The 10,955-nt window shown below is 42.1% G+C and overlaps 1 protein-coding gene across 3 annotated transcripts; it reads right to left on the reverse strand.

Moving 5' to 3' along the window:
* On the reverse strand, nucleotides 1-10,629 carry LOC126607673 (cysteine-rich receptor-like protein kinase 43). Of its 3 annotated transcripts, none has more exons than XM_050275355.1 (7): nucleotides 10,366-10,629; nucleotides 10,059-10,198; nucleotides 9,074-9,284; nucleotides 8,034-8,268; nucleotides 7,772-7,922; nucleotides 7,110-7,508; nucleotides 1-502 (listed from the first exon to the last, which is right to left on the reverse strand). In XM_050275355.1, exons 1-6 carry the CDS (start codon nucleotides 10,427-10,429, stop codon nucleotides 7,110-7,112), a joined length of 1,200 nt encoding a protein of 399 aa, XP_050131312.1. In that variant the 5' UTR covers nucleotides 10,430-10,629; the 3' UTR covers nucleotides 1-502. The 3 variants fall into 3 exon arrangements, with proteins under 3 accessions (XP_050131312.1, XP_050131313.1, XP_050131311.1); XM_050275356.1 differs by lacking the exon at nucleotides 1-502 and adding an exon at nucleotides 626-643; XM_050275354.1 differs by lacking the exon at nucleotides 1-502 and having other exon boundaries at nucleotides 6,937-7,508; nucleotides 10,366-10,628.
* Between the last annotated feature and the right edge of the window lie 326 nt (nucleotides 10,630-10,955).

Genomic DNA, 10,955 nt, shown 5'->3' on the forward strand with positions numbered 1-10,955 from the left:
TAAAATGATAAGTATATGTATGAAATTAAAATGTTTTAAAAATGTTGTAAGGAATTAAAATCAACCTCAAACCTGAGGGGGTAAAATGTAATTTACCCTATACTTTACTTCAACACACGTAAAATTAGGATCTTTGACTTGTTGGGTCTCACCATCCTCCATTGCCGTGCTTGAGTAAAATTACGAATGGATACATTCTTCATTTCTGTCTGGTCAAAAATGCATATGCGTTAATGATCATCGCCGGATCCTTTTCTTAAGGATCCCGTGATCTTACATGTTCATCGTATATCGTACGGTTAATTTTCATTAGGTACTATTTGTATTTAATTTTAAAATTTAAATTTTGAAATAATTTCTGACCGCACGATATATGATAAACGAATGATATCACGGAATCCCTAGGATCTCTAAGAAAATGATCCGGCAAGAATCCTTTTCCTTATATATTGAGTTTGGTGTGGACACGTGTCGAATGTCAAAGTGCCTCTCTGGTACATAGCTGACACGTCACCATTTCACTTGTTATTGCCAACTAGCATTGTTATCGGAGATGAAAATTTGAGCTCAGAAGCATAAGAGGAAGCACATCCGCTCTAGCTAATGCGGTTAATAGATGGATTGGATGGTAAGCCGGGCCCTTCTTTTGAATAGTTCATTTGAAAGAATTGGAGCATAGATTGAGGCAAGAGACACGGGTTTCGGACAACCAATTCGGGTTCATGCCAGGGCGCTCAACCATGGAGGCAATCTATCTCTTACGAAGATTGATGGAAAGATATAGAGATGGGAAAAAGGATTTACACATGGTCTTTATAGATTTGGAAAAAGCGTATGATAGGGTCCCAAGAGACATTCTTTGGAGGATTTTAGAGAAGAAAGGAGTACGAGTAGCATATATCCAAGCTATAAAGGATATGTATGAAGGAGCAAAGACTGCCGTAAGAACTCATGAAGGACAAACCGAAAGCTTTCCCATAACTGTAGGATTACATCAAGGCTCATCCTTAAGTCCTTACCTTTTTGCGTTGGTAATGGATGAGTTAACAGGACATATTCAAGATGATATTCCTTGGTGTATGCTTTTCGCAGACGATATAGTGTTGATAGATGAAACTCAGGAAGGGGTAAATGCAAAGCTTAACCTTTGGAGAGAAGTGTTGGAATCTAAAGGTCTTCGCCTAAGCCGATCAAAGACAGAATATATGGAGTGCAAGTTCAGTGCAAATGGAGGCCAAAACGAGTTAGGGGTGAGGATCGGAGATCAAGAAATACCAAAGAGCGACCGTTTTCGTTACCTAGGATCTATCTTGCAAAAGAACGGAGAATTAGATGGAGATCTCAACCATAGAATACAAGCTGGATGGATGAAGTGGAAGAGTGCATCCGGCGTGTTGTGTGACCGCCGTATGCCACTGAAGCTCAAGGGAAAATTTTATAGGACGGCAATAAGGCCGGCGATGCTGTATGGCACAGAATGTTGGGCGGTGAAACATCAACACGTACACAAAATGGGTGTAGCGGAGATGAGGATGCTTCGTTGGATGTGTGGGCACACGAGAAAGGATAAGATTAGGAATGAGGATATCCGGGGTAAAGTAGGAGTAGCCGAAATTGAAGGAAAGATGAGAGAAAATCGGTTACGGTGGTTTGGACATGTGCAAAGAAGGCCTACTGACGCTCCGATTAGAAGATGCGACTATGGGACAGAGGTTCAGGGCCGAAGGGGTAGAGGAAGACCTAGGAAAACTTTGGAAGAGACTCTAAGAAAAGACTTAGAGTACTTGGATCTAACGAAGGACATGACACAGGATCGAGCACAATGGCGTTCTAAGATTCATATAGCCGATCCCACTCAGTGACTTGGATTTTCCAAGTCTCCAACCAAGAAGTTTTCCTCACTCGGGAAATTAAGGGAACACTACCCCAACCTACATGCTCCACTCAGAAAGCTTCAACATACAAGCTTCAACAAAAGAAAATTCAAAGAACTTAGCGAAGAAGGCTTTGGTGTATTTAACACAATACGTTGAAATGAAGGAAAGCTTATTTATTGATATCCCCGATAAGCTACAAATATGTACATATACATGAGTCAAAATAAACACACAAGAGGGAGCCTTCACAAAGGTTGCTTAGGAGAAGTCTCAGCAGTCGGTAGAGCCCCAGAAAGAGAAGGCACCGGAGGGGGATCATTTGGAGCCTCAGTACTGGACAGAACCCTAGAAGGAGGAGGCATCAGAGGTTGATCATTTGGAGCTTCATTACGCGGTACAGCCCCAGAAGACGAAGGCAATAAATGCCTTTGGAACAAACCCACAAATCTCTGATGATCAAGTAAAACCTGACCATCAGTTTCCTTCATCTGGTCAAGCTTCCTCTTCATGTTTGTAGCATAGTCATGTGCGAGCCGGTGCAACTGTTTATTCTCATGCTTGAGCCCTCTAATCTCCTGTTTGAGACTCATCACTTCAGCCGCCAATGATTCAACTTGGCGGGTTCGAGCAAATAGGCGTTGGGCCATATTAGACACAGAACCTGCACACTGAACACTGAGAGCCAGCGAATCCTTAACAGCTAACTCATCAGACCGTTTGGAAAGTAGTCTGTTATCTTTGGGAGTGAGAAGGTTCCTGGCCACCACCGCAGCAGTCATATCATTCTTCATCACGGAATCCCCAACGGTAAGAGGACCAGTTGGGGAGACGAAGGATGGGCGCCATATGTTGTCTGGAGAAGGCGGGGCTGCCTCTTCAACAAGGTTCAAGTCAAAACGACGGTCGGAGGGGCCAGACATTTTCAAAGGTGTTGAAGAGAGAAGAGGTCGGACAAATCAAGATCTTAGAAGTGCAAGAATGAAGCTTCTACTGGTGGAGATTCAAGTGTGCTTTGGAACTTAATGCCAGCCTCTATAAAAATCTGCACTCGACGGAGCTTCAGAAATCAAAGAGGCGCCTGCTCAGAAATCGAAGAGGCGTTTGCTTTCTCAAAAGTTGGGCTGCTTAGAGATCACGAGGGTTGATCTCAGAAATCGAAGAGCCGTTTGCTTTCTCAAAAGTTGGGCTGCTCAAAGACCACGAAGGCCGATCTCAGAAATCGAAGAGGCGCTCGCTTTCTCAAAAGCTGGGCTCCCTAGAGACCACGAGGGCCGATATCAGAAATCGAAGAGGCACCTACTTTTCCAGCCTTGTCAGCACCTGTCACACGCACACTCAGCTTTGCGGAAATTATGGGCATTCTGTCAAAGACTTCTGGGGAAGTAGAAAACACATGAATCTTACTGTTCAATCACCCACTTCCCACACGCAACAATAGCTCATGGGTACCACAGATAACTTTGCCAAAGTTCTCTGCCAAAGTTGAGCACGTGAAGCTTGCAGCTCCCACTACATCGCTCTGACCAAGAAGGGTAAAAGAATAGCAAAGAAACAGCACTAACAAAGTTTAGACCCATAAATTTTGAAGGTATAGCTACCATATTATTACCCACAAGGGTAAAGGAACAGTACCACTGCTGGATAATTGGAAAGTCCATGTATGTCAACCTCTGTGCTTCGTGGCAAGGTAGACTAGCAAACATGCCCAACCTTTACTCACATTCGAGAAAACACTCCCAATAAGATTGCTTGCTCCAAAATCGAAGAGGCACCGTCCTCCGAATCTAAAGAGCCAGACTCCCAACATGACTACTTTCTTAAAAATCGAAGAGAGGGTAAAGGAACAGTACCATTGCTGGATAATTGGAAAGTCCCTGTGTGTCAACCTCTGTGCTTCGTGGCAAGGTAGACTAGCAAACATGCCCAACCTTTACTCACATTCGAGAAAACACTCCCAACAAGATTGCTTGCTCCAAAATCGAAGAGGCACCGCCCTCCGAATCTCGAGAGCCACTCTCCCAACATGATTACTTTCTCAAAAATCGAAGAGACACTGCTCCCCGAATCTCGAGAGCCAGACCCCCAGCATGATTGCTTTCTCAAAAATCGGTGAGGCACCGTTCTCCGAATCAATCGAAGAGGCGCTCGCTTTCTCAAAAGCTGGGCTGCTCAGAGACCACGAGGGCCGATCTCAGAAATCGAAGAGGCATCTACTTTTCTAGCCTTGTCAGCACATGTCACACGCACACTCAGCTTTGCAGAAATTATGGGCATTCTGTCGAAGACTTCTGGTGAAGTAGAAAGCACATGAATCTTACTGTTCAATCACCCACTTCCCACACGCAACAATAACTCATGGGTACCACAGATCACTTTGCCAAAGTTCTCTGCCAAAGTTGAGCACGTGAAGCTTGCAGCTCCCACTACATCGCTCTGACCAAGAAAGGTAAAAGAATAGCAAAGAAACAGCACTAACAAAGTTTAGACACATAAATTTTGAAGGTCTAGCTACCATATTATTACCCACAAGGGTAAAGGAACAGTACCACTGCTGGATAATTGGAAAGTCCCTGTGTGTCAACCTCTGTGCTTCGTGGCAAGGTAGACTAGCAAACATGCCCAACCTTTACTCACATTCGAGAAAACAGTCCCAACAAGATTGCTTGCTCCAAAATCGAAGAGGCACCGTCCTCCGAATCTCGAGAGCCAGACTCCCAACATGACTACTTTCTCAAAATCGAAGAGAGGGTAAAGGAACAGTACCATTGCTGGATAATTGGAAAGTCCCTGTGTGTCAACCTTTGTGCTTCGTGGCAAGGTAGACTAGCAAACATGTCCAACCTTTACTCACATTCAAGACAACACTCCCAACAAGATTGCTTGCTCCAAAATCGAAGAGGCACCGCCTTCCGAATCTCGAGAGCCAGACTCCCAACATGATTACTTCCTCAAAATCGAAGAGACACTGCTCTCCGAATCTCGAGAGTCAGACCCCCAGCATGATTGCTTTCTCAAAAATCGAAGAGGCATCGTTCTCCGAATCTCGAGAGCCAGATACCACAGACCACTTTTTCAAAGTGCTCTGACAGAGTTAAAACATGTGAAACTGGCAGCTCCCACTACCGTGCTATGACCAAGCAGGGTAAAGGAATAGCATTACTACTTGTTGTTAGGGAGACTCCTATATATGTCGACCTCCATCCCCAACGGACAGGCAGACCTGCAAAAATGCTCAACCCTTCATCATATCTGAGAGGGCACTCCCAACAAAGCCTTTCGAAATATTCAGCTTTCTTTCCCCCCGATAATACCTCTGCAAACAAGCTATACTAGAGCAAGAATATCTCATATCATCAGGGTTAAAAGCAAGAGTATCCCATATCATGCTTTTTCCCTGTTTTTTATTTTGGCCTTGTTTTTACCTGCAAGACAAGGAGAAAGAGAGCAATCAGTCAGCACTTGGAATCAAGCTTCCAGCCAGGAACTGACTGCCTGGAACCCCTTACCTGATTACTTACCTGGCATTGCTCTCGAGTACTCATCTTCATCATCTTATGTTTCCAGGGAAGATTCCGCATCTGCTTGAGGAACAGATAGGGCAAGTGCGAAGGATACATGGAAGCATGTGGAGACAAGCGTAACAGCACACGTGCCGATACATCCATTACTCTGTCAAAAGCAAAAGTATCCCATATCAGCAGGGTGGAACGTACTCTAGATTTGATGGACTTGTTTTGACCCTCAAATTCTTCAGTCGGCCTTATACTCTGGAGGAAACCAGAAAACCCTCCAGCTCAGTTCAAGAATAAGCCTGTGGAAAGTTACTTCTTCAAAAGCAAAAGTATCTCATATCATCTATTCTCATTTTTCTTCTCTTTATCCTTCATGCTGCTGCAAGATGGGGAGAAGGTGAACAATCAGTCGGAGCTCTGATTGCTTACCTTGTCTGTCACCTCTTTCAGCAGACCCCCTAGCTCGGCGACTTGGGGGACTCCTACTACATGGTTTGTATCGCGCTTGACCAAGCCTGAAACTACAAGTAAGCTTCAAGTGAAATTGATACATTACCTTGTGCATCTCCACCAGTTAAAGATACCATCCCTGGATGGAGGAAGAGTACTTCCAGAGAAGATGCCACATCTACCTATGAGACAGATAAGGCAAGTCAAGACGACACCACACTCCGATACTTAGAAGTTTCGTGATTACGAGATCATTCTCCCACAATATTTCCTAATGTCATTTGTACTAAATCATTCACTCGTACTCACTAAAGGAGAGCTTGAACCTATGTACTTGTGTAAACCCTTCACAATTAATGAGAACTCTTCTATTCCGTGGACGTAGCCAATCTGGGTGAACCACGTACATCTTGTGTTTGCTTTCCTATCTCTATCCATTTATATACTTATCCACACTAATGACCGGAACAATCTAGCGAAGATCACAAAAAACGACCGTTTTCGTTACCTATGATCTATCTTGCAAGAGAACGGAGAATTAGATGGAGATCTCAACCATAGAATACGAGCTGGATGGAAAGAGTGCATCCGGCGTGTTGTGTGACCGTCGTAGGCCACTGAAGCTCAAGGAAAAATTTTATAGGACGGCAATAAGGCCAGCGATGTTGTATGGCAGAGAATGTTGGGTGGTGAAGCATCAACACGTACACAAAATGGGTGTAGCGGAGATGAGGATGCTTCGTGGGATGTGTGGGCACACGAGAAAGGATAAGATTGGGAATGAGGATATCCGAGGTAAAGTAGGAGTAGCCGAAATTGTAGGAAAGATGAGAGAAAATCGGCTCTGGTGATTTGGACATGTGCAAAGAAGGCCGACTGACGCTCCGGTTCGAAGATGTGACTACGGGACAGAGGTTCAGGGCCGAAGGGGTAGAGGAAGACCTAGGAAAACTTTGGAAGAGACTCTAAGAAAAGACTTAGAGTACTTGGATCTAACGGAGGGCATGACACAAAACCGAGCGCAATGGCGTTCTAGGATTCATATAGCCGACCCCACTTAGTGGGAAAAGGCTTTGTTGTTGTTGTTGTTGTTGGAGTTCAATCAAAATTGCAACGGTTAGTAGCATCACTTACCTAATTCATTTCCCTCTTTCACTTTTTTACATGATATTCGAAAAAATTTTACATTTCTATCATGCAAAAATGAGAGTAATCAAAACCTCTTATAAAGAATATAAATATATATACACTCACACACACATATATATACCTATCTTTCCACCGGACGTTTACCACGGGTATCTTGTTCTGGGGCTGCTGCTGAACTGGTTCCGGCTACTGAACTGGTTCCGGTTGCAGAAAAGCTCGAATCTGAATAACGGGAATTTGATTCACCAGAAGTTCCGGCAGTGGATGAAATCCCTGCTGGCAGGCGAGATCTTCTATATCTTGATCCAGGTACTCCCGGCCTCATTGGCTCTTCCAATTGGCTTGGTTTCTTGGATAGGATCACAACCACACGATGCATTGTGGGGCGGATTGTGGGATCACCTTGTATGCAGAGCAACCCCATCTGAATACACATCGCTACTTGCTCGGGGACTGCTGATGATGCTAATGTCGGGTCCATAAACTCCATGCTTCTCTCCTTCTTGTAAAGCTTGTACGCCTGCAACAACAGTGGACAACGTTTAGGCTTAGCAGTCCCAAAAATCAATCAATTTATCAACCATTCCTTTGATCACGTCACCTACTACATTGACCAAGAACAAAATATTTGGTGACATAAAATTTGACCCAAATGGTGGGCCTAAATCATTGTGATTTATACGGAAGTATCTTCCTGATGCTTGCCATTCAAGAAATGTTCATAGCTCGCCACAGAATTTTCACACCTGGCTCATCAAATGATAGTTTAATCTACAATCTTACCCAATCAAGCAGATTCTGCGCATCAACATTTCCGTTGAACGATGAATTTCTTTGGCCACTAATCAGCTCCAAAACCACAACTCCGAAGCTAAACACGTCCGCCTTCGCTGATAAATGCCCATGCATAACATACTCCGGAGCCATATAACCACTGTTTCAAGCAAATTATAAAGGTCTATGTTAAAATCAAGTAAACAAGGGAGATCCTGAGTACTTCGACCCCACACACTTGAAATAAAATTCAGGGCACAAGACACCATACTTGGTACCAGCAACGCGGGTATTGACGTGCGTTTCGTCTTCGGGAAAGAGGCGGGCCATGCCAAAATCAGCAATCTTGGGGATCCATTTATCATCAAGTAGAATATTGCTGGCCTTGATGTCGCGATGTATAATACAATTATGCGAATCTTCATGAAGGTAAAGCAAGCCCCTTGCAATGCCACATATTATATCAAACCTCCGCTTCCAGTCAAGCTCCTTCCTTCCATTTGAATCTGTACAGAGACCGTAAAAATCGCTGTCAGTACATTATTTAAAAGTCTGTTGACAATCATTTAACCAAATTAAAACGAGGACAATACGCATCACATAATATATCTATTTTTGCCAATTAGGTGTTAAAGTCATGGGGGTTAACCAAATGGTGTAGATTGTTCTCCATCATGAGCTGGCAAGGTTGTGTCAACAACTCAGAAACTTCTGTTCGTTGCTTGGCTGAAAGAATGTCGATAAGGTGAAGGTCTTAAGATCCACCTCCTTCACAAGTTTTAAATCAAAACTTGAAAACTATGCTTATGATGTCATAATTAACAGGTGTCAAAGTACCTATCAAAGATGTTACTGTAATTGCCTACAGCTAATATAGAAAGAAATTGTGGTCAACAAGTACTTTTAAGAATCAACGAATAAATTAGGATTCAAAGAGCCTTCAAGTTTGACTAAATTTCGGATACAATTCTGGCAAACATATCAGGAAATATGATGGAGTTGGGGGTAGAGTATGTATGATCTTCAGAACTAAAGCGAATTGATCCAAAATCAAGAAATCTGTACAACTTAAGTTTCTGCTAAATTCACCTAACCAGCGTTTAAGATCAAAATATGGAGTGAGGAAAATGAGGAAAATCTTAGTAGATATGATACTGCAAAAGACTCGTATAGAATCAAATATCAAATATCAAATTATTTGTGCTGATCTATAAACAAAACACCGAACATGGTTGCATTATCTATTGTGCAGGATGCAGTTGCCAAATAATAATCTGATCGTAAAGTGTAGAAGGATTAACGAGTGCTTACTGAAGAGAAGCTTGTCGAGGCTCTCATTTGAGACATACTCATAAACGAGTAGTTTCTCTACCCCGTGTGCACAATAGCCCAACAAATTCACAACATTACGGTGCTGCACACGAGCTAGCAACTTGGCCTCGTTCAAGAACTCTCTCTTTCCTTGATTTGAACTCCCTGACAACTTCTTCACTGCAATTTCTCTCCCATCCTCCAACCTCCCCTGAGAAAGACGCACCACACAAGTTTTAAGACACATTAACAGCCCCGTTTACTTTGTCTCTTGGGAATTTAAGGATCTAGTCAACAAGGCAAAAACTCGGTGGTATGTCAGGTCGCAAGATACATATGTAATCAGGGAGACAAATGTGCTTAAAGTTTATAGTTTAGCAAGATACCTAGTTTAGAACATTACATAAACACTACATTGGCAGTGAAGTCATTTGCGACTTCACCTTTGGTGTAACTTCCTAATGAAGCAAAAGACATACACGTTCAAGACACGTGAGAATCAGGATAACATTCTTCCGTTATATTGTTAACATAATCCTTCAATCTCCGTAGAAATGCACTAAATCCTTAACACCCAAGAAAGCTGCGGATTAGAAGAAAGTAGCAGGTGGTGGTGGTGCATACAAGTGCATGATTAAGTCGATAACTAATCTAAGTTTGTGTTTCTTATTAACTAATAACCATCATCATTATCTAATTAAGCTAAGGAACAATCTTCTACACACTACTTGCAACAATTCTGACATTTTACAAAACAATTTGTTTCACTAAATGCCAACAAAAATATAAATAAATAAAAAGATAATAATTTACTTCACTAAATAATTCGTATCATTAACTATGAAATTATAAAATAACTAGAGAGACGAATTTGAGAAACAAGTTCAGCAGAAAGAAAAAAAATGTGAGCTTGAAAAAACTTTTTTTCCCAAAAATTTCTCAGCAACCAAACAGAATAGTCAAACGAAAACATTAGCAGATCTACCTTATAAACGGGTCCGAAACCGCCTTGTCCGAGCTTATGAGTGGAGTGGAAATTCCTCGTGGCAGCAACCAAAGTTTCGAAAGGAAAAACCTTCTGTTCCTGCTGAGCAATCTTCTCCAAGTCCTCTTCGTTCCGTCCGTCTGATCAAATAAAAACAGAGCAAAAAACACACAAAAACATAAATCATCTGATACAAGCACAAAACGAATGAATTTCACGAAATTGCAAACTGGGTTTTTGAAATGAACGAAATTGAAAAATGGGTTTCTGAAATTCACGAAATTGCGAACTGGGTATCGATTTTCACCTCTTCTGGAGCCGAACCCACAAGTTTTCATAAGATTGTTGAAGAAATTCCTGGACTTGGTCATGGTTTTCTGAGACTTTTAGAACAGCCCACACCCCATAAATGAACACAGAAGAAGAAGAAGAAGAAGAAGAAGAGCAGGTGGGGCTTGTGGAATTTCGTTTTCTGCGAATTAGAAATCATGAACCGTGGGATTTGGAGGTGTTGGAGAAAATGATTAATTGTGTGGATTTTTATGAATCCTGTGGGAATGAAACAGAGAGAGTTTGCGGAGAACGGAACGTGTTGACTTAGATAACCCCACGTGTTGACTTGTTGTAGATTAAGGAGTGCAGTCAAATTTAAATTTGAATTTGAGAGGATTTTAGAAGATTTTAAAATTTAGTTCGTGTCAATTAAAAGATTTTAAAGGATTTTAGGATTCATTCAAATCTAAGTGTATTAAAAAAATTATGATTTTAGAGAATTTTAATAAATTGTGGATTTTGTGGGATTTGAGAGCTCAACGTATATATAATCAAGACTAAAAAGAATCCAATCTCACCCTAGGATTTCAAATCCTTCCACCAATCCATTCAAATTCTTTTAAA

This window comes from Malus sylvestris, chromosome 16 (genome assembly GCF_916048215.2).
Source record: "Malus sylvestris chromosome 16, drMalSylv7.2, whole genome shotgun sequence".
Classification (NCBI taxonomy): Eukaryota; Viridiplantae; Streptophyta; class Magnoliopsida; order Rosales; family Rosaceae; genus Malus; species Malus sylvestris.